Source organism: Notolepis coatsorum (genome assembly GCF_963971535.1).
Source record: "Notolepis coatsorum genome assembly, chromosome: 17".
Classification (NCBI taxonomy): Eukaryota; Metazoa; Chordata; class Actinopteri; order Aulopiformes; family Paralepididae; genus Notolepis; species Notolepis coatsorum.
The window spans coordinates 2,303,819-2,327,876 of NC_140181.1; the positions used below are offsets into that span (position 1 = coordinate 2,303,819).

Below are 24,058 nucleotides of genomic sequence, written 5' to 3' on the forward strand. Positions count from 1 at the left end.
CAGACCATGTGCTGGGCTGGTTTAAAACATACATCAGAGGGAGGAAATTCTATGTTAAACTAGGAGATCACATGTCTGATATATACGACAACAACTATGGAGTTGCACAAGGGAGTTGCTTAGGTCCTTTACTCTTCTCCCTTTACATGTTACCGCTGGGTGATATCATCAGAGAACATAATGTAGATTTCCATAGCTATGCGGATGATACACAACTGTACATATCTGCTGAACCAAATGATACAGCGATTAGCTCCATTACAGACTGCTTACTGGCAATAAATAAATGGATGAGTAAGAACTTCCTGAAACTAAACGAGAACAAAACTGAAATTCTAATTATCGGCTCCAAAACTAAAAAAGAAACATTAATAAAGAACCTGGGGGGACTAACCCCTTGGATCAAATCTGAGGTCACTAGTCTTGGGGTTATCATAGATTCAGAACTGAACTTCAATTCTCATATTAGCAAAGTGACGAAAACATCGTTCTTCCATCTCAGAAATATAGCAAAAGTACGACCATTTATTAATCAGAACGATGCTGAGAAGCTAATTCATGCATTCATATCTAGCCGGTTAGACTACTGTAATGCACTTTTCACAGGTCTCCCTAAGAAAACCACAGAGAGGCTTCAGCTAATCCAAAACTCTGCAGCCCGACTGCTAACTAGAACCAAAAGGAGAGAGCACATTAGTCCAGTCCTAGCCGCTTTACACTGGCTTCCTGTAACATTTAGAATTGACTTTAAGGTCCTTCTCCTTACATACAAAGCTCTAAATGGACAGGGACCTAGCTACATCGCCAACACTCTAATAAATTACACACCAGCAAGAACACTGCGATCATCAGCTGCTGGACTACTAGAGGCTCCCAGAAGCAGTCAAAAGAGGATCGGTAATGCAGCCTTTATCAACTATGCCCCAAAACTATGGAACAAACTACCCCAAAACATCAGGGAAGCCAACTCGCTAGACATCTTTAAAAGACCTTAAAACCTATCTCTTTGCTCAGGCATTTCACTGATAGATATCTGCTACCACCTAGTGGCAAGAGGAAACATCAGGGATATCCTGACACAACTTGTATTTATTCTTACCCTGCCTACTCTTTTACACTGCCTATCAAATTCATGTGTCGGTTATTGCACTTTTTACTTCTTACTGATGACTATTTTTAAACTGAATCATTTTAAACTATTCTTATTATTTGCTAGATCCAAATGTGAAACACTGATTATTTATGACTATTTTTAAACTGAATCATTTTATTCTTATTATTTGCTAGATCCAAATGTGAAACACTGTGATTATTTGTTCATGAATTACAGGAGTATTACTGAATAGAGAGCCTATTAGGATGCTAGATCCTAATGTGAAACACTGTGATTTGCCATATCTTGCTATGCTCGCTCATGCCTGTATTTTTTATGTCCGTTCTATTTTATAATTTTTTGACTATTTTTAAACTGAATCATTTTAAACTATTTTTACTATTTGTGTTACTGAAAACTGTAAGCGGAGAGCCTATTGGGATGCTAGATCCTAATGTGAAACACTGTGATTCTACCTGTCTATCTTTTTATGCTCGCTTATGCCTGTATTTTTGGCTGTTGTGAAGCACTTTGAACTGCAACCTCTGTATGAAAAGTGCTATACAAATAAAGTTATTATTATTATTATTATTATTATTACATATATATATATATGTATATATATGTGTATATATGTATATTTGTACTCCTGTTGGGGCTTCTTGGACCAGATCAATGTTTTATCTGGCTAAATAAAGGTTAAATAAATAAATAAGAAAGTGATGATTTGGTCCTGTTAACTTTGAATTTTTTATGGGGACTGCCCAGATCCCTCTCGTGGACCTGGACCTCACTTTGAGAACCTCTAATGATTCTAGTTATTCAGTATTCATCTCTAATTACTCTAAAATTGCGTATATGTCTGTGTTTAAAAAAAAAAGAAAAAAGAAAAAAAATTAAAAGTGGGGGGCGTGACCCCCCCTCCACCCCCCCCCCCCCCCCCGGGCTGAAGCCCCCAATGTTTTCTAACCCTAAAAACGCCCCTGGTGGGCACCCTGCTCACCAGCTCGTTGGCGTGTTTGGACCAGGCCAGGTTGCACACCTGGGAGCCCGTGTCGGTGCTCTGCAGCGCCTGGCCCGTCAGCGTGTTCCAGAAGCGCAGGCAGCGGTCGGCCGTGCCCCCCCCGGAGGCCAGCAGGCCGTGCTGGTGGGGCGACCAGGCGATGGCCTTCACCGCCGCCAGGTGGTCGCCGTACTGCTGCACCGGGAGCAGGCTGGAGCTGCTCCACACCAGCAGCTGGGGAGAGGAAGAGGACGAGGAGGAGGAAGAGGACGAGGACGTTTAGACTGGAGCTGTTCCACACCAGCAGCTGGGGAGAGGAAGAGGACGAGGAGGAGGAAGAGGACGAGGACGTTTAGACTGGAGCTGTTCCACACCAGCAGCTGGGGAGAGGAAGAGGAAGATGTGACAGGCTGCCTCCTCGTGTATCGGAGGGGACACGTGATGCAAGGCTTCTATCCTCACTACAGCCGACCAGTGGGGGGCATATGCGAGCAACGTTCAAGACAGGGGAGGGGTGAATTGGCAACACGAAATTGGGATGGGAGAAAACATTTCAAAATAAGGAGAAAAAGTGGATAAAAAAAAAAGAAATACTGTGGGCTAGATCCACAAAGAATGGATTGCACGGTGCTAGTTGCACCCTACTTACAATTCATTATGAATTGAAAACGGGGGACCCTGATGTAAACAAGACGAAAGTCTTTCTCTGGTCTGCATCCCCTTAACAATTGTGTGTATTGAGCCGTACTGTATTGTACCCATTCTGCAATCTGTTAATAACGTTTTCAATCAAATTGTATTTCAATTCATAATGAAATGAAATGGCGCTGCCCCGACCGGCTGCCTTTCTGATCGCTCCGTCGAGACTGTGCTTACTTTTGTTAATTTTTATAGTTTTAAGAGTTTTATTTGCACCAACTGTTGGTGCATTATATGTGTATGACCGTCAGTCAATCATTGACATTGGATTAAGGAAAACTTACCGATTGGATTGCTCTCTGGATCGGATTGCTGAACAGCAGCAGTGGCCCGCCGAGATCCTTTGTTGTGGCCGTGGCCAAGGCGACGACGTGGAAGAAGAGCCGGGGTCCGAAACAGACTGAGGTTCAAACGACACAGAACCTCATTGCCCAGCATATTGTTGGCCAATGTGCAATCGATAGGAAATAAACTGGACGACATCAGAGCACAGATCCAATTCCAGAGGGACATTCGGGACTGCAACGTCCTCCGTTTCACAGAAACTTGGCTGTCTCCAGACATCCCGAATCATGCAATAGAACCGGCAGACCACTTCTTCGTTCTCCGCAAGGACCGGACGGCAGAAGAATCACTAAAGACGAGAGGAGGCGGCATTGCCTTCATGATAAACAAGGAGTGGTGCGATATAGGCAACGCAAAGGAATTGTCTAACCACTGCTCCCCAGACCTGGAGTTTATCACGATCAAATGTCGACCCTTCTTTCTCCCGAGGGAGTTAACGTCCATCATCCTCATCGGAGTGTACATTCCACCACACGCAAATACTGGGACCACACTTTCAAAGTTACACAACGAGGTAAATAAACTCCAGATAGCTAGCGTTGACGCTGCCATTTTGGTTCTGGGCGATTTCAACAGCGCGCGTCTTAAAAAGGTGTTGCCGAATTTCTATCAGCATGTGACCTGTCACACCAGAGGCGAGAACATATTAGACCATGTATACTCGCAATTTAAGAACGGGTACAAGTCACAGGCTCTTAGCCCATTCGGTAAGTCCGATCACGCCGCCATTTTTCTTTTGCCAAAGTATAAACAAAGTCTCAAGCGAACGCCGGTAGTATCGCGAGAGGTTAAGCGTTGGGCCGTGACGTCAGAGGAGACACTCCAAGCTGCGCTTGAATGCACAGACTGGAGTGTATTCCGTGATAACACAGCCAATATTAACGAATACACTGAAACGGTGCTTGACTTTGTCTGTACTCTGGTAGAAGAAACAATCCCCTCTACCACAATTAGAATCTACCCAAATCAAAAGCCCTGGGTAGATAAATCCGTCTGTGAGGCTCTGAAAGTGCGCACATCAGCCTACAACACCGGGCTGGTGACAGGCAACATGGAAGAACACAAGACGGCAAGATACAACGTCAGGAGAGCAGTAATAGAGGCAAAACGGCGTTACAGGGATAAAGTTGAACTTCAGTTTGAACAGGCTGACTCTAGAGGCATGTGGCAGGGCCTCAGAACAATGACAGACTACAAAGGCACCCCCCTCAAACTGAACAGTGACATCTCCTTAGCAAATGATCTCAATTCCTTCTATCCGTGGTTTGAGGCTGTGAATTACAACACCAGCCTACAAACCACGGCAATGGGGGGGGGGGGTCTGCTGATGGAGACTCAGTGTTCAGGGTAAGGCATGAGGTGAGACGGATCTTTAAAAAAGTGAATATCAGGAAGGCAGCAGGACCGGACGGCATCCCCGGCCGCGTCCTAAAAGTCTGTGCCGACCAACTGGCCCCGGTATTCACTGACATCTTCAACCTGTCCTTGGAACAGGCTGTCATCCCCACCTGTCTGAAGAAGTCCACCATCATCCCTGTACCCAAAAAATCTACGCCTGCTTGCCTCAACGACTACCGCCCTGTAGCCCTCACCTCCATAGCCATGAAGTGCTTTGAGAAGCTAGTGAAGGGCTACATCTGTTCCTCCCTCCCCATCAACCTGGACCCCCTGCAATTTGCATATCGCCCCAACAGGTCCACGGAGGACGCCATAGCCCATGTGCTGCACACAGCAGCATCACACCTGGACAAGAGGCAGGGGAACTATGTGAGAATGCTGTCATCGACTACAGCTCAGCATTCAAAACCATAGTCCCCTCCAAACTCATAGCCAAGCTCAGGGACCTGGGCTTGAACTATGACCTCTGCCAGTGGGTCTTGGACTTCCTGACGGGCAGACCCCAGGTGGTAAGAGCAGGCAACTGCACCTCCTCATCCATTACGCTCAACATAGGGGCCCCCCAGGGCTGTGTTCTGAGCCCCCTCCTCTACTCCCTGTACACACATGACTGCGTGGCACAGCGGAACAACAACACAATCATCAAATTTGCTGATGACACAGTAGTGGTGGGCCTGATCTCTGCCAACGACGAGAGGGCCTACCTGGAAGAGGTAGAGAATCTGTCACAGTGGTGTCAGGAGAACTGCCTCTCCCTGAATGTCAGCAAAACAAAAGAGATGATTGTGGACTTCAGGAGGTCGGGGGTCAAGGACTACAGCCCCCTCAGCATCGACGGGGCACCGGTTGAGAGAGTGAACAGTTTCAAGTACCTCGGAGCCCACATATCCGAGGACTTGACATGGACCACACACATTGACAGTGTTGTGAAGAAGGCACGACAACGCCTCTACTTTCTCAGGCGCCTAAGTAAGTTCCAAGTCAGTCAGAAGATCCTTAGGAACTTCTACTCATGTACAATAGAGAGCATCCTGACTGGCAACATCACCTCCTGGTTTGGGAATAGCACTGCACAAGACCGTAGCAGACTACAAAGAGTGACACGTTCAGCCGAACGCACAATTGGAGGGGGGCTTCCCACCCTCCAGAACATTTACAACAAGCGGTGCAGGGGGAAGGCGAAGAGAATCATCAAGGACTCCAGCCACCCGAACAACTGCCTCTTTGAACTGCTGCGGTCAGGCAAGCGATACCGGAGTCTTAAGGCGAGCACAGAAAGACTCAGAAGAAGCTTCTATCCCCAGGCCATCAGGCTGCTCAACGAACAATAAACACTATGCAACAACCATCAAATGCACACAGCACACACACCCACACACACACACTCACTTAAACAAACAACACACTGCAGCACCCACTCTCCACACTTTAGATCACACAAACACACTTTATATTTATTGATAAAGGATTTGCACTACAACTCGTACACCTACTGTAAATTGTACCTAAATTGTACCTCATCCCATTCCTGCTTTGCACTATATAGTATTGTATATTAGTACACTGCATAGTTATATGGTAACTCAGTTACGTCTATTCTGCATCGAACATTGTACATATGTCTATACTGAACACTGTGACCTCATTTTTTACTTCTAATTTACATGCTATACTATGTTATTTTATTTCATACTTATCTTGTCTTGCACAGTCTCTGGAGCGTAACAGTAAGAAGCATTTTGTATAAAAGTATTCTGTACTTCTGTATGACAACTATTAAAGAAACTTGAAACTTGTAGGGTGCAACTAGCACCGTGCAATACATTCTTTGTGGATCTAGCCCTCAGGGTTCCCACACTTAAAAAAAAAATAAAAAAAAGTATTACGATAAATTTTTTACAGTAACGTGGTGCGCAACCCTGGCGCCCAGAAATTCAAGGACTTTTAAGTACTTTTCCAAACACAATTTTTCATTTTCAAGGATGTCACTCGAAGGATACAATTAACTTTACATTTTAAGCATCCTCTTGTCCTGCTGGCAGCTTAGAGCATCACACGGCTCACATGAGGAACAGCAGTTGGAGACAGCGACTCGTCAGATTTTATTAAAACAGAAAAAAAATAACTAAATGAGCGTACTTTTAGTTGTCGCAGACGGAGGACATATTATGGAACCATACACTTTTTCCTGAGACTTTGTATGAGTTTTGACAGAAATGTTATTCAGGCGATGAAGAAAAGTTACATCGATAGTCCTTGCCGATTGACCAGGACTTGAAACAAGATGATCGGAATTATTGTCGTTTGTGATGTCACAGGGGGGGGGGGGGACAGGAACACAGCCTACATAATGTACTGCCGCTGCAACGGTCTCTCTCTCTCACCTTGTTGTCGTTGCCTCCGGAGGCGAGGTGCTGGTGGTCGGGGGACCACTTGAGGCCGCACACCTCCTGCCTGTGGCCCTGCAGCCGGCGCTCGGCGGAGGGGGGGGGGGTCCTCACGTCTCGCTGCAGGATCACTCGGTCCCGGCTCCCCGACGACAGCTGCTCCCCGTTCCACGCCAGGGCCCCTAGTGGAGGACACACGCACAGCGGCAGGAGAGAACGGTCTCACGTTGCTGCGTATCACCGCGATATTCAGATAAGATGAGATATTCCTTTATTGATCCCCGTGGGGAAATTCAGGCATCATAGCAGCGTGGGGGAAGGGGGAGGGGGGAGGTACAGGTAGTAAAAACAAGCAGTGTAAACAATATAACAAGTCAATATAATTAACTAACTGAAATATACAGTATTCACAGGATCACAGTATTCACACAAGGTGCAGTATGTTTTTTTGTATCACAAACAGTACTGTATTTGCACATCTGGTATGTCATAAATGTATAGATGTAGCAGTACTGTCTATCTGTATGTCGTGTGTGTCATTATGATGAATTGAAAATGGGGGACCCTGATGTAAACAAGACGAAAGTCTTTCTCTGGTCTGCATCCCCTTAACAATTGTATGTATTGAGCTGTACTGTATTGTACCCATTCTGCAATCTGTTAATAAACGTTTCAATCAATCAATCAATCAATCAATCATGCATACGGTAGTGTTATTATGCCTTTTTAGGTCCCTAGTAGGTGCAGTTGGGTGTCTGGCAGCAGTCCCTGCCCGCTGTTGTGGAGCCCGATGGCCGCTGGTATGAAGGACTGGCCGAGGCGGTTAGTTGAGTGTCGGGGGGGTATGAGTCTGTGGCTGAACGAGCTCCTCATCTTGACTAGCTCGTCGTAGAGGAGGGGGTGGGAGGGGTTCTCCGGGATAGCAGCCATCTTCCTTCTCATCCTCCTCTCTGCCACCACCTCTAGTCTGACCAGCTCGACTCCCACCACGGAGCTAGCCTTCCTCACCAGCTTGTTCAGTTTGTTGGTGTCCCTTGAGTTGGTGTAGCCCCCCCAGCATGCCACAGCATAGAAGAGGACGCTGGCCACTACAGACTGGTAGGATGAATTTCAGTGTTCTTTTGGCTCTCTTGTTGTAACTATTGCTCGGCCCCTGGAAGTGACGCTTGCAGCATTGTGGAAAATCTGCGGCTGCTTTGAAGTTTGAACTCCCTCGTGTCCTCGGCAACACGTCTGCCCAACGTAAAGTGTGTTGTTATAGTCAGGTGTTCCCACAGACAATGCAAAATGAAATTCAAGGACTTTAAAGTACTTTTCCAAGCACTCTTTATTTTAAATGCTTTTTTTTATTAATTTCTTTTATCTGATCCAATATTTATGGCTGAAAACCAATTTCCGACAATTAGTTACACTTTAAATGGACAAATTCTATTTCTTGATTCAGAACTATTTTATCATGGATGAGCAAAACGTTCAGTGCAAATGGTTGATTAGAATTTCAAGGACTTTTTAAGCACCTTGTTAAAAAATGGGCTGTTTAAGGAATTCCAGGCCTTGGCTTTTTTTGGACAAACATCAAGCACTTCAAGCACTTCAAGGACCTTGTGCGAACCCTGTGTTATAGCACCACCATCTGGCACCAGATCCTTCCTTTATAGTCAGAGAACAAGACGTCAAGTCTTCACGACGGGAGACGACATTAACTCAGAACAAATCAACTGAAAGTGTAACTGACCTACACGAGCAGAATGTCCCTCCAGAGTGGTCAGCTTCCTCCCTCCCGCTGCATCCCAGATCTGGACCAAGCCCTTATGAGTCCCCACGGCCACCAGGCTTCCCTGATTGGACAAAACCCAAAGTCAATCAAATGCCTATAACAATTGCACAAACGATCACTCTTTCTGTCCTACTTAAATGGTAAATGGCTGCTTTTTTATATAGCAGCTTTTATCCAAAGCGCTTTACAATTTGTTCCTCACATTTTTACCCGTTCACTCACACGTTCACACACCGACGGCGGAGGCAGCCATGCAAGGTGCCAACCTGCTCATCGGGAGCAATTAGGGGTTAAGTGTCTTGCTCAAGGACACATCGACACGCTGCCCGGGAGGAGCGGGAATCGAACCGGGAACCTCTGGATTGCCAGACGACTGCTCTACCTCCCCGAGCCACTGTCGCCCCTTAAGAAACAACAGCACTGTCTTCTCTAAGAATCGATACCACAATAAGTAATTCTCACCCACATCCCAGTGAGCTCATGTGGCTTAAAGAGGAACACGCTAATATTATGGGACATGTGCTTATGGATCAGCCAGCCAGCTGTTGGCCAGAAACACCTCTCTCTTGCTAGTTGTAGGCTAGTGATCTGTATCCGCTTCCATTCATTTGTGCTAAGCTAGGCTAGCTGATCTGTATCCGCTTCCATTCATTTGTGCTAAGCTAGGCTAGCTGATCTGTATCCGCTTCCATTCATTTGTGCTAAGCTAGGCTAGCTGATCTGTATCCGCTTCCATTCATTTGTGCTAAGCTAGGCTAGCTGATCTGTATCCGCTTCCATTCATTTGTGCTAAGCTAGGCTAGCTGATCTGTATCCGCTTCCATTCATTTGTGCTAAGCTAGGCTAGCTTGCAGCCGGATAGCTTTCTACTGAATGAACAGAGAGGAAATTAGTACCATCTTCTTGTCCGACTCTGCATTTCCTATAATGTTGGCGTGTTCCTTGTACACATGTGGACTTCAGAAGCTAGACCTCTTTGAGGCAATCCCACGTACCCTCTCGTTCCAACACACCGACGTCACAGAGTCCCCATCCACTGAAAGGTCACATAATCTCGTCACCTAAGAAAACAGAGAGGCAGATATGAAGATTAACACATTTTAAGAGTATGGCTAGTGGTATCTAACACCCATGGCTTTCAATATGGAATATGCTAACAACGCTAATCGTTTGGTCGACCAAGTTTTCATTGGTGGTTTGGTCATGGGGGGAAAAAAATACTCCATTTGGGAGCTGAGCCTTGTCAGAATTACATCAGTGTTTGACTGGACCGTATAGGAAACGCGAGAGGACATTTAATTTGAAACGACAAGAAGTGGGTGGCGACACTCAGTCCGTCAGTCAGTCCGTCAGTCCGTCAGTCCGTCAGTCCGTCAGTCCGTCAGTCCGTCAGTCCGTCAGTCCGTCAGTCAGTCAGTCAGTCAGTCAGTCAGTCAGTCAGTCAGTCAGTCCGTCAGTCAGTCAGTCAGTCAGTCAGTCAGTCAGTCAGTCCGTCAGTCCGTCAGTCCGTCAGTCCGTCAGTCCGTCAGTCCGTCAGTCCGTCAGTCCGTCAGTCAGTCAGTCAGTCAGTCAGTCAGTCAGTCAGTCAGTCAGTCAGTCAGTCAGTCAGTCAGTCAGTCAGTCAGTCAGTCAGTCAGTCCGTCAGTCAGTCAGTCAGTCAGTCAGTCAGTCAGTCAGTCAGTCAGTCAGTCCGTCCGTCCGTCAGTCCGTCACTCAGTCAGTCAGTCACTCAGTCAGTCAGTCAGGGACGCGTCTATACTTTCGACAACAAATGTTTGTTTCCGCGTTCGAGTTTTGCGCTCTGATTGGCCAGGTCATGTGACATGTGCGCCAATCGTGGGACGGCAAGTTCGGCGCCTATTTCCGGGTCTAACAGCCTGCAAACTACCTAACGCCTAGTTTATCACTGGTTAAGCTCAGGCGACTCTTTCACAGTTGGTTAATGTTAGAGTTTGGAATCAGGGCTGGCGTTCTATCGCCCTGCTCTAAGACAAACTCTAACCTTAACCAACTTCGAAAGAGCGCCTAAGCTTAACCAGTGTAGAAACTTGCGGTCCCACGATTGGGCGCACATGTCACATGACCTGGCCAATCAGAGCGCAAAACTCGAACGCGGAAACAAACATTTGTTGTCGAAAGTATAGACGCGTCCCTGACTGACTGACTGAGTGACGGACTGACTGACTGACTGACTGACTGAATGACCTGGCCAATCAGAGACGCGGAAACAAACATTTGTTGTCTAAAGTATAGACGCGTCCCTGACTGACTGACTGAGTGACGGACTGACTGACTGACTGACTGACTGAATGACCTGGCCAATCAGAGACGCGGAAACAAACATTTGTTGTCTAAAGTATTCAGGCGTCAGGGACAGACAGACAGACAGCTAGTAGTAGTTATGTTGAGCAGGAAATAGAAAGTGTTGGATAATTTTGAGAGGGTTTTTGATGCTCTGTGTTTTATGTTGATGTCTGTCCGTGTCCAAAATCAGGGACCATGATGGAAATAAGTGCTTGCACTCTCTCATGTTTTTATCTCTTGGATGCTGTCTTTTACTCCACAATAAAAAACAATCAATCAATCAGGGTAAAGGATGACCCCAAGTAGGTGACACGCAAACTCTGCCAGAACTCTGTAGGCAAACATTTGTCTATCATACGTCACCCACAAACATGATTATCAAAACATGTAGCATGCCCACACTAACGTTAGATTAGAAATATATTATCATATGCGCTATTAGGCTTATCCATGTGACTGGGGAAGCTAAATTACATCGCTTACTGCATGTTTAATTTCTCTCCATCTCTATATCTCTCTTTGCTGGTTGTTCCAAGACATTCAGAATCATTACCGCTTGTAAAATGTATATTTTAAAAGGCTCATTATTACGGTTTTTTATTTCTCTGTAATCTAGCACTGTGTTAACATTATGTTACTTATAACATTCTTTCTCAGCCCTGGAACTCAAAACCATTTTCTGATGCCCCAAATCATAAATATATATCATAAAAGTGCAACGGCTAGTCGACTAATGGCCTGAACCGACGACTATTGGTTGAGCATTGGTTGAGGTCGGGGGTCAAGGACTACAGCCCCCTCAGCATCGACGGGGCACCGGTTGAGACATGACACATTGTACATATGTCTATACCGAACACTGTGACCTCATTTTCTTCTTCTAAATTCATGCTATATTATGTTATTATGTTATTTGATACTATCTTGTCTAGCACAGTCTCTGGAGCGTAACAGTAAGAAGCATTTTGTATGAAAGTATTCTGTACTTCTGTATGACAACTATTAAAGAACTAGAACTAGAACTAGAGAGAGTGAACAGTTTCAAGTACCTCGGAGCCCACATATCCGAGGACATGGACCACACACATTGACAGTGTTGTGAAGAAGGCACGACAACGCCTCTACTTCCTCAGGCGCCTAAGGAAGTTCCAAGTCAGTCAGAAGATCCTTAGGAACTTCTACTCATGTACAATAGAGAGCATCCTGACCGGCAACATCACCTCCTGGTTTGGGAATAGCACTGCACAAGACCGTAGCAGACTACAAAGAGTGACACGTTCAGCCGAACGCACAATTGGAGGGGGGCTTCCCACCCTCCAGAACATTTACAACAAGCGGTGCAAGGGGAAGGCTAAGAGAATTATTAAGGACTCGAGCCACCCGAACAACTGCCTCTTTGAACTGCTGCGGTCAGGCAAGCGATACCGGAGTCTTAAGGCGAGCACAGAAAGACTCAGAAGAAGCTTCTATCCCCAGGCCATCAGGCTGCTAAACGAACAATAAACACTATGCAACAACCATCAAATGCACACAGCACACACACCCACACGCACACACTCACTCAAACAAACAACACACTGCAGCACCCACTCTCCACACTTTAGATCACACAAACACACTTTACACTTTATATTTATTGATAAAGGATTTGCACTACAACTCGTACACCTACTGTGAATTGTACCTAAATTGCACCTCGTCCCATTTCTGCCTTGCACTATATAGTATTGTATATTAGTACACTGCACAGTATTGTATATTGTATGGTAACTACGTCTATTCTGCATCAAACATTGTACATATGTCTAAACTGAACACTGTGACCTCATTTTTTTACTTCTAATTTTACTATGTTATTTTATTTCATACTTATCTTGTCTTGCACAGTCTCTGGAGCGTAACAGTAAGAAGCATTTTGTATAAAAGTATTCTGTACTTCTGTATGACAAATATTAAAGAAACTTGAGAAACTTGAAACTTGAGCAGGAACATCTTCAGTCGCGGGGGCAGCCCTGATGCTAACAAAGTGGATTTCAGTTACATGTTAACACAGAAAACGTTTCCCCTCACAATGCAATTAGGGATGGGCATATCTTTTTTGAATATTAAAATAGTCGTTAAATATAAATTTTTTTACCTGTTAAAGGGGAACTCCAACATTTTGGGAAATTAGCTTATTTAACATCTTCCCTGGAGTTAGACAAGAAGATACATACCTTTTTTGTCTCTGTGCGTGCATTTAGCTTTGGGAATAGACGCTCCGTTAGCATAGCTTAGCTTCATCACTGGAAGTGAGGCAGATCCGTAGCCTTACAGTGTATTGTAAGGTCTGACATTGACCAAATTTGATATGCATGACCTTGGTGGGCTCTAGGTCAACTCCTGAAAAGGGGGTCAATGTCAGACCTTGCAATCAAAAGTTAGGGGGCGCACTGAAATTATGGCAAGGGTTATTAGCCCCCTAACTTTTGATTGCAAAGGTCTGACATTGACCCCCTTTTCAGGAGTTGACCTAGAGCGGACTAGAGCGGATTGACCTAGAGCGGATTGCGGACCAGGCTAGCATGTTTCCAGGGACAAAAAGTATTCATCACTGATGCTTGAAATGTGTGAACTTAGTGAAACAACACGGCAAATGTACAAAACGTTGCTACCAGGTAACATCTCCGGTCTCTCTTTCTTTTCTCTGTTCATCCCGGCCGTTAACAGACTGTTATGCAACCTGGCTGCGTCTATGCTTTTACCAACGCGTTCGTGTTCCCGGGTTCCCGTTTTGCGCTCTGATTGGCCACTGACCTATGCTATTACGCCCCCCTTTACGCTCTCGCCTGAGACACGCTGTGAAGCACCAGCGGGGCGAGGCGGTGGTTTCTCCCCGGCTCCGTGCGCCTTGCTGCCGCCGGCTTGTCTCACATGACTCGGTCCAGCTCCAGCAGCAGCGGCCGTCTTCCGCCTGCGGTATCCTCCAGGCCCCCGGCCCCAAGGCGGCTCGTTCTTATTATTATCCCCCATTGTTCAGGTCGACATGGTCGCACAAACACGTAGGTTTCAATCACTGAGCTGTCTGTCTGTTGTTGTGTGTCTTCTTAGGTTCGGCTACTGTACATGGAGATGAGACCCCCCGCCTCTCTCTCCATAATAGGCGTGCATTCTCGTGGGAAAACCCGAAACAACATTTAATAAAGACGAGTGTTAGTTGTGTTTCCCCATCTACCGTCAACATAAAACCATCCACCACCCGTTGGAAGAGTAGTGGGGGAGAAGAAGAGGAATATTTTTAAATAGCAAGAATTATCGACTGGCAACTCTGTGCTCGTCAGACCTGCAGCTGCTGGTACTGTATGGAGAGAGAATGAATGAATGAATGAAAACTTTATTAACAGATTGCAGAATGGGTACAGTACAGTACAGCTCAATACATACAATTGTTAAGGGGATGCAGACCAGAGAAAGACTTTCGTCTTGTTTACATCAGGGTCCCCCATTTTCAATTCATCGTAACATACATGACATACAGATAGACAGTACTGCTACATCTATACATTTATGACATACCAGATTTGCAATTACAGTACTGTTTGTGATACAAAAAGAGTCCAGAAAGAAAAGAGTATATACATTAGGCGTAGAAACTGTACATTGGATTGGGTAGGTGGGGGTGGGGGGGGACTGTACATTGGAGGTGGTTGGGTGGGGGGGGGGGGGGGGGGTTGGGTAGGAGTGGGGGGGGAGGGGGGGGGGGGTTGGGTAGGAGTGGGTGGGGGGGGTGGGGGGTTGGGTAGGAGGGGTGGGTGGGGGACACTGTACAACTGTACAAACAACACTGTACATTGGATTATTGACAAGACCATACTTGGTAATTTACTGTACATTGGAGGGGGTTGTGTTCGGACATTTACAGGGGCCAGTTTCGAGTTGCAGTCTCCCTTAGGTGTTTTTTGAGAGTGTTTTTGAAAGTGGGTAGTGATTCACATTCCTTTACAGCTTTGGGTAGGGCGTTCCACATTGATGTGGCATAATTGCGAAACGTGTTTAGTCCCTTGTTTGAGCCGAATCTGGGTTTAACATGATTTGTGGAGCTCCCTCTGGTGTTGTGATCGTGGTATTCACTGACCTTTGGGAAGTATTTTGTCATGTACATGGGTACCTTGGTCGTGTAGTGTATCTTGTAGACCAGGCCCATTGCAAGTTGCTGTACTCTGTCGTCTACTCTAAGCCATCCTAGGTTGTCAAAGTGGGCAGGGGTGAGGTGGGTTCTAGGAGTAAGGTCAAGCAGTAGTCTGACCAGTTTGTTTTGAGATGTTTGTAATTTTGTTTTTAGCGCCTTTGAGGTGCTTTGGTACCATGAGGTGCAAGCATAGTCGTAGTACCCTTGAATGAGTGCTCCTGCTAGAGTCTTCAGGGTATTCTTGTTTACCAGTGAGGAGATCCGGTACAAGAATCGAGTTCGTTGGTTGACTTTTTTTATTACATTGGATGCCATTTTGTCACAGGAAAGATTTGCCTCTAGGATGGAACCCAGGTAGGTAATATCTTCTTTCCTTGTGACAATATTGTCACCCACTGTAACTGAGAAGCCGTCGGTCTTGCTGAGTTTGTTATTTGAACCGAAGAGAATGGACTCTGTTTTGCCCATGTGTAATGATAGTTTGTTATCAGCGAGCCATATGCAGATTTTGCCTAGTTCTGAGCTGAGGGTTTTTTCAACCTGTAACTTGTTCTTGTCAGAGACCAGCAGGGCTGAGTTGTCCGCAAACAGGAACAAGTTGCAGTCACAAGCTGACGACATGTCATTTGCATAAATTAGGAACAGTAGCGGACCTAGTATGCTTCCTTGTGGAACACCACAGTTTACTGTGAGGGGGGGGGATAGGGTACCGTTTACCTCCACCATCTGCTCTCTCCCCTCCAGGTAGGATTGCATCCAGCTCACTGATAGACTATCAAAACCAATTGCTTTTAGCTTGTCAATCAGAATGGTGTGATTGACAGTGTCGAAGGCTTTTTGTAGGTCCAGCATGACCATGCCGCAGTATTTGCCCGCGTCCACCTCTTGTTTGATGTGGTCGTTTAAATAGAGAAGGCATGTGTCAGTGGAGTGGGATGTTCTGAAGCCAGATTGGAATTCGTAGATTAGATTTTTTTCCGCAAGGTATTTTTCGACCTGTTCGTATACAATTTTTTCCATGACTTTCGAGATGGAGGTAAGGATAGAAACAGGGCGGTAGTTGCCTGGGTCTAATTTACTGCCTTTTTTGTGCAGAGGGGTCACTCTCGCAATTTTGAAGTCCTTGGGGACGTGTCCCTGTTTTATGGAGAGGTTTATTATGTGTGTGATGACTGGGGTGATGGCGGCTGCTGAGTCTCTGAGGAATTTGGAGGGGATGTTGTCATGGCCAGTGGCCTTGTTGGGTTGGAGGGCGCTCAGTTTTTTGAGTACCTCATCTGTTGTTACCATTTCCAGTTTGAAGTCGTCTTTGCGGACCCCTAGGTTCTTGTAGTAAGCTACTATGTGTTCTACCCCATAACGCCCTGAGTGGGAGGGTAGTTTGTTTACCAGTGTTGTGACTATGTTTGTGAAGAAACTATTTAAGTAATTGGCTACATCCAGCTTTTCTGTGATGAGCGTGTTGTCTGTCTTTATGTTTATGTTTGAGAACCTGGTTTTACGTTTTTTACTGCAGCCTAGTTGGTTATTGAGTAATTTCCAAAGTTCACGCGGTTTGTTTTTGTTTTCCTCGGTTTTGTCATTGATGAATTATTTCTTTGCTGTTTTGATCATGGAGTTTACATCATTTCTTAGTCTGTTTCTTTCTAGTTTGAGTTCAGTCACGTGGGCCTGGAGTTCACTGCTCGTGCTTTTAGTAAGCTTTGACTGACTTTTACGAAACTCAGAGCATTTTTTGTCTCTGGTTTTCATAGCGGTCAGTATTTCAGCGTGCATCCACGGCTCAGCGCGATTTTTTACCCTGGTGGTTCTTAGGGGGGCCATGTTGTTTAGTATCGTTGAAAATTTGGTTTTGAAGCCAAGCCAGGTTTCTTCAACCAGAGGCGGGGGGTCTCATCTCCATGTACAGTAGCCGAACCTAAGAAGACACAACAACAGACAGACAGCTCAGTGATTGAAACCTACGTGTTTGTGCGACCATGTCGACCTGAACAATGGGGGATAATAATAAGAACGAGCCGCTGTTGCTGGAGCTGGACCGAGTCATGTGAGACAAGCCGGCGGCAGCAAGGCGCACGGAGCCGGGGAGAAACCACCGCCTCGCCCCGCTGGTGCTTCACAGCGTGTCTCAGGCGAGAGCGTAAAGGGGGGCGCAATAGCATAGGTCAGTGGCCAATCAGAGCGCAAAACGGGAACCCGGAAACACGAACGCGTTGGTAAAAGCATAGACGCAACCTGGCTAGCTAGCGAGCTGTACCCAGCATGCCGTTCAGTGGTGTAACAGTTAATAGGGTCCCCTCTCAATACACTATGCAGTGTAGTTGCCGGTAAAAACAATTGGGGGACCCTGCTGTCCTCGGGGCGTGGGGGGGGGGGGGGGGGGGGGGGCGGCGGCGCAGAGAGGGTCACATCCTCCCGGTCATCATCACGGGACGTCCAATAATCTAAATATAATCGAATATATAAAAGAAAAATGCTAAATATTATGTCCTCCACTGACCTGGCTGGTGCAGGCGCTCCACAGGTAGATGGGTCAGGGGTCAGTGTCAGGGTCAGGGTCAGGGGTCAGGGTCAGGGTCAGTGTCAGTGTTAGTGTCAGGGTCAGTGTCAGGGTCAGGGGTCAGGGCCACTGACCTGGCTGGTGCAGGCGCTCCACAGGTAGACGCAGGCCCCCAGCCCCACACTGAGCAGGTTGCCCGCTGACCAGTCCACCAGGTTGAGGTAGAAGTCGTCCTGCAGCTCCGGCGCGTCCAGCACCTTGAAGGGGATCCTGGAGATCTTGCGGGCCGGCTTGCGAGGAGAGCGGAGCAGCTTGTGGCTGCAGCGGCGGCAGGGGTGGGGTCAGGGGTCAGTGGTCAGGGTTAGGGTTAGGGTTAGGCCGGCTTGCGAGGAGAGCGGAGCAGCTTGTGGCTGCAGCGGCGGCAGGGGTGGAGAGTACAAGAGTAATGTAATGAAGTACAATTACTCAAGTACCGTTTTGGGGGATTTGTACTTTACTCTAGTATTATTAGGTTTGTATTAGTGCTGTCAATAGATCAAAAAAAAAAATACTAATTAATCTCACAATTTTCTGTAATTAATCTAGATTCATTTAGATAAAAAATAGCATTTTTCTACTTAAAACAAAAGCTTGTAACTTTTTTTTTTTTTAACTGGGTGAAATCATGGAATTAATGTAAAATCAACACAAAGAAAGTATATTTAGATTCAAAGACTATTTTAATAGCTTTCTTTGAATACAGTCTCTCTCCTGTGAAACACAAATGTTCAACAAAACCATCAACATTGACTCAGCTAGACCGCTTTCTTATATCCGCGGCGCTAAGATTGAAGATCAATCCATAGATTAATCTAGATACATTTATTTTAATGCTTTAAATAATTTAAATTAATCTCCAAAGTTAAAGCATTAACTTTGACAGCTCTAGTTTGTATACTTGTACTTTTACTCAATTACATTTCAGAGAAAAAAAACATACGTTTGACTCCTTACATTTAAAATGCAGACCTACACAAAGTACAAAGTACAAATCTCACAGGTCCAACTATTTTAATTAGTATAATTTTGTTTCTCTGGCCGAACTAACGTTAACGTTATTAATCCTGCGGCCGCACTTTATTTAAAAACAGCCAATCAAATCCCCATCAATGGAAAATAAACCCGCCCCTTACCCATGCTGATTGGTCCTTGTGCAAGACTAGAGAGCGGGGATCTTTGATTAAACTCCTGCTATCAGAAGAATAGACAGTCAGAAAATAAGTTTTTACTTTAACTTTTTAGTACATTTAGAAGTAGAAACTTTTTAACTTTTACTCAAGTGTGTTTTTAGCCAGATACTCTGACTTTTACTTGAGTACGATTTTGAGACGGTACCCATACTTTCACTTAAGTATAATAATTATTTCTGGGTACTTTTTACACCCCTGGTTGCAGCGACAGGAAAGTGAACCAGGGGGTAAAATGGCTGACTTGAAGCTGGATGATATATCCTCCTGTACAGTAGTTCATGGATTATGTTATATTCAATTAACATAAAAAATAGGGCTGTCAGTTTATCGCGTTAATTAGATTAATTAATTACACAGCAAATTATCGCGTTATGAAAATTAACTCAACATTTATTTACATTTTTTTAATTTAATTTTTTATCTCATTCATTCCATAAGAACGTAGAATACACATTTACAGACTTTTTTATGGTCCATTTGCATGTTCTTGTTATCTGATTCTAGGGACATCTATGGATCTCAGGGAATGTATTCTCTGTGTCAGAAATACTGTGTCTGTTACTAGGCTTGAGTCAATGGTAATGAACCAAATGAGAATATCAATACAAATGTTTGACTGTGAATAACACCATGCTCAAATTGACCAGACCTGAAAAATCTAAGCAAATTAATAGATGGAAGATGATTAAACAGAAGGTTTTTGTAGATACAGTACTGAATTCATGCCATCCGGACACATGCAATTTGAAATATGATTATAGAATATAGAATATCAGGCATAAAATGGTTATGCGATTAAAATGCGATTAATTAATTACAAATCCTGTAATTAATTAGATTAATTTTTTTTAATCGCCTGACAGCACTAATTAAAAAGTCTGCAACTGTAGTCTGCTGCCTTCTGTTGAAACACTTGTTCTGCCCCCTAATGGCTTGGTTTGGATTTATTAAATTGAAGATATTTATATATAAAAGATTTTAACTCTGAAATGTATCATCTGAGCCTTTGATACACGGATAGATAAGATGCCTTTTAAAGCTGGAATATGCCTGTTTATTTGACTGTTTCCAAACATCACACTACACAACATACCTTGAGTAAGAATGAATTAGAAAAAAGAAAATCTTTAAAGAAGTATTTTTTCCCCATCTACAAACGGAACCTTTCCAGTATGTATGTGCTCAACTCCATTACTCCAGTAAGGCCCTCCTGGTTCCGGGTCACCCGGACCCCCCCCGGGCCCCCCATGCTCTGGAACGCCTTGCCCTTGGATCTTATAGGCTAGCAGAGTCAGTGTCCTCTTTTAAAGTCTACTTTTAAAAAACACATCTGTTTTTTTAAATGTTTTTCCTAATGTTATGGGTTTAGGTCAGCTCTGGTTGCATAAACTGTTTTCATCAATCTGGCTACAAATCCTGTTTTGAAAGTTGTTGTTCTTTTGTCTCTTTTCCTCTTGTTTTATTTTCCATAAATTTTTTGTTCGCCTTTCCTGATGTTTGCTGTTTTTAACATGTCTGTAAAACACTTTGTAACTTTGTTTGGAAAAGCGCTATACAAATAAAATTAGGGATGCTCGATATTGGCTTTTTTACCGATACCGATATACCGATATTGTCCAACTCTTAATTTCCGATACCGATATCAACCGATACCGATATATGCAGGGTTTCCCCCCCAAAAAACTGAATAATTTCAGGTAATTAACATTACATATCTCTTGTTGTGGAATTAACACAACATTATGCATACTTTTGACAATAAATAAAATCAGAATTTGTTCTTACTTGCTTGCCTGGGTAAATAAAGGTTATAGAAATGTAAAAAAATTAAAAACATACCGATATTTTCCGATATCACATTTTAATGCCGATATCGGCCGATAATATCGGTAGGCCGATAATATCGGACATCCCAAATAAAATTAATTCATTCATTAATTGGTTCATTACCTCTTGTTGCTGAGCGGGGAGAGGGAGTACGGGGAGACTTCGTTGGCGCTCTCGAAAGGCACTCTCTTAGTGTGGACAGTGTACTGTGGGAGAATGAACCGTGTGTTAACATTATGTTACTTATAACATTCTTTCTCAGCCGTGGAACTCAAAACCATTTTCTGATGCCCCAAATCATAAATATATATATCATAAAAGTGCAACGGCTAGTCGACTAGTGGCCTGAACCGACGACTATTGGTTGAGCAGGAACACAATTCACAATTCATGCATCTTCTTGTTTTTCCAATCCTATGCCATTGTCGTTTCACTGCTATAATGCTCTGCGCTGACGTCATATATCCAAAGTGAACAACTTAAAAGGCTCATTTGGCATATTTTTTTACCTGAATCCTATTGTTCTGTTATGTGGAACGCCCTACCCACAGCCGTAAAATAATGTGAATCCCTATCCACCTTTAAAACCGCTCTCAAAGAGCACCTACGGGACGCTGCAATTCGAAACTGGCCCCCGTAAATGTACAGTTTCCTCCCCCTCGTATGTATATAGTTTAAACTCGGTTAAACAGTACTGTATATGTATGTCATAAATGTCATGATATATATCTGTATATCTGTATGTTGTGTATGTCATAAATGTTATGATGAATTGAAAATGGGGGACCCTGATGTAAACAAGACGAAAGTCTTTCTCTGGTCTGCATCCCCTTAACAATTGTGTGTATTGAGCCGTACTGTATTGTACCCATTCTGCAATCTGGTAATAAAGTTTTCAATCAATCAATCAATCAATCAAGGAGGACATGCGATACCTGGACGTGAAACTTACCAACGTGTTTTGTGTCTCGAGAGAAACTCCCGCCAGACGACGTGACCCAGAGGAGAGCCCTGACCCCTGACCCCTGACCCAGAGGAGAGCCCTGACCCCTGACCCAGAGGAGAGCCCTGACCCTGACCCTGACCCAGAGGAGAGCCCTGACCCCTGACCCAGAGGAGAGCCCTGACCCTGACCCAGAGGAGAGCCCTGACCCTGACCCAGAGGAGAGCCCTGACCCTGACCCAGAGGAGAGCCCTGACCCTGACCCAGAGGAGAGCCCTGACCCTGACCCAGAGGAGAGCCCTGACCCTGACCCTGACCCAGAGGAGAGCCCTGACCCAGAGGAGAGCCCTGACCCAGAGGAGAGCCCTGACCCAGAGGAGAGCCCTGACCCTGACCCAGAGGAGAGCCCTGACCCAGAGGAGAGCCCTGACCCTGACCCAGAGGAGAGCCCTGACCCAGAGGAGAGCCCTGACCCAGAGGAGAGCCCTGACCCAGAGGAGAGCCCTGACCCAGAGGAGAGCCCTGACCCAGAGGAGAGCCCTGACCCAGAGGAGAGCCCTGACCCAGAGGAGAGCCCTGACCCTGACCCAGAGGAGAGCGGAAGAAATAGTTATGGAAATAATGTCTTCCCTCCTCCGGGTGATGTCATCCGGCAGAGTTTCTCGAGGGGGGGGGGGGGGTAGATTGACCACCAGGAACTAGGACCTGACTGGGTAGATTGACCACTAGGAACTAGGACCTGACTGGTAGATTGACCACTAGGAACTAGGACCTGACTGGGTAATTGACCACCAGGAACTAGGACCTGACTGGTAGATTGACCACCAGGAACTAGGACCTGACTGGTAGATTGACCACTAGGAACTAGGACCTGACTGGTAGATTGACCACTAGGAACTAGGACCTGACTGGTAGATTGACCACCAGGAACTAGGACCTGACTGGTAGATTGACCACTAGGAACTAGGACCTGACTGGTAGATTGACCACTAGGAACTAGGACCTGACTGGTAGATTGACCACTAGGAACTAGGAACTGACTGGTAGATTGACCACCAGGAACTAGGACCTGACTGGTAGATTGACCACTAGGAACTAGGACCTGACTGGTACATTGACCACTAGGAACTAGGACCTGACTGGTAGATTGACCACTAGGAACTAGGACCTGACTGGTAGATTGACCACCAGGAACTAGGACCTGACTGGTAGATTGACCACTAGGAACTAGGAACTGACTGGTAGATTGACCACCAGGAACTAGGACCTGACTGGTAGATTGACCACTAGGAACTAGGACCTGACTGGTAGATTGACCACTAGGAACTAGGACCTGACTGGGTAGATTGACCACTAGGAACTAGGACCTGACTGGTAGATTGACCACCAGGAACTAGGACCTGACTGGTAGATTGACCACTAGGAACTAGGAACTGACTGGTAGATTGACCACCAGGAACTAGGACCTGACTGGTAGATTGACCACCAGGAACTAGGACCTGACTGGTAGATTGACCACTAGGAACTAGAACCTGACTGGTAGATTGACCACTAGGAACTAGGACCTGACTGGTAGATTGACCACTAGGAACTAGGACCTGACTGGTAGATTGACCACCAGGAACTAGGACCTGACTGGTAGATTGACCACCAGGAACTAGGACCTGACTGGTAGATTGACCACTAGGAACTAGGACCTGACTGGTAGATTGACCACTAGGAACTAGGACCTGACTGGTAGATTGACCACTAGGAACTAGGACCTGACTGGTAGATTGACCACTAGGAACTAGGACCTGACTGGGTAGATTGACCACTAGGAACTAGGACCTGACTGGTAGATTGACCACTAGGACCTGACTGGTAGATTGACCACTAGGAACTAGGACCCGACTGGTAGATTGACCACTAGGAACTAGGACCTGACTGGTAGATTGACCACCAGGAACTAGGACCTGACTGGTAGATTGACCACCAGGAACTAGGACCTGACTGGGTAATTGACCACCAGGAACTAGGACCTGACTGGTAGATTGACCACCAGGAACTAGGACCTGACTGGTAGATTGACCACTAGGAACTAGGAACTGACTGGTAGATTGACCACCAGGAACTAGGACCTGACTGGTAGATTGACCACCAGGAACTAGGACCTGACTGGTAGATTGACCACTAGGAACTAGGACCTGACTGGTAGATTGACCACCAGGAACTAGGACCTGACTGGGTAATTGACCACCAGGAACTAGGACCTGACTGGTAGATTGACCACTAGGACCTGACTGGTAGATTGACCACCAGGAACTAGGACCTGACTGGGTAATTGACCACTAGGAACTAGGACCTGACTGGTAGATTGACCACTAGGACCTGACTGGTAGATTG

The 24,058-nt window shown here is 45.5% G+C and overlaps 1 protein-coding gene across 3 annotated transcripts in view; it reads right to left on the reverse strand.

Moving 5' to 3' along the window:
* fzr1b (fizzy/cell division cycle 20 related 1b) overlaps positions 1–24,058 on the reverse strand; it is an 88,728-nt gene that overhangs the window by 43,996 nt on the left and 20,674 nt on the right. For 2 of the 3 annotated variants that reach the window (XM_084332963.1, XM_084332964.1), the window contains exons 6-11: positions 20,854–20,936; positions 17,809–17,992; positions 9,698–9,763; positions 8,661–8,763; positions 6,923–7,107; positions 2,097–2,403 (exon numbers count right to left, since the gene is read on the reverse strand). In XM_084332963.1, coding sequence (XP_084189089.1) covers positions 2,097–2,403; positions 6,923–7,107; positions 8,661–8,763; positions 9,698–9,763; positions 17,809–17,992; positions 20,854–20,936 — 928 coding nt within the window. The remainder of the gene's footprint in view (positions 1–2,096; positions 2,404–6,922; positions 7,108–8,660; positions 8,764–9,697; positions 9,764–17,808; positions 17,993–20,853; positions 20,937–24,058) is intronic. The other variant, XM_084332965.1, reaches the window with a different exon arrangement.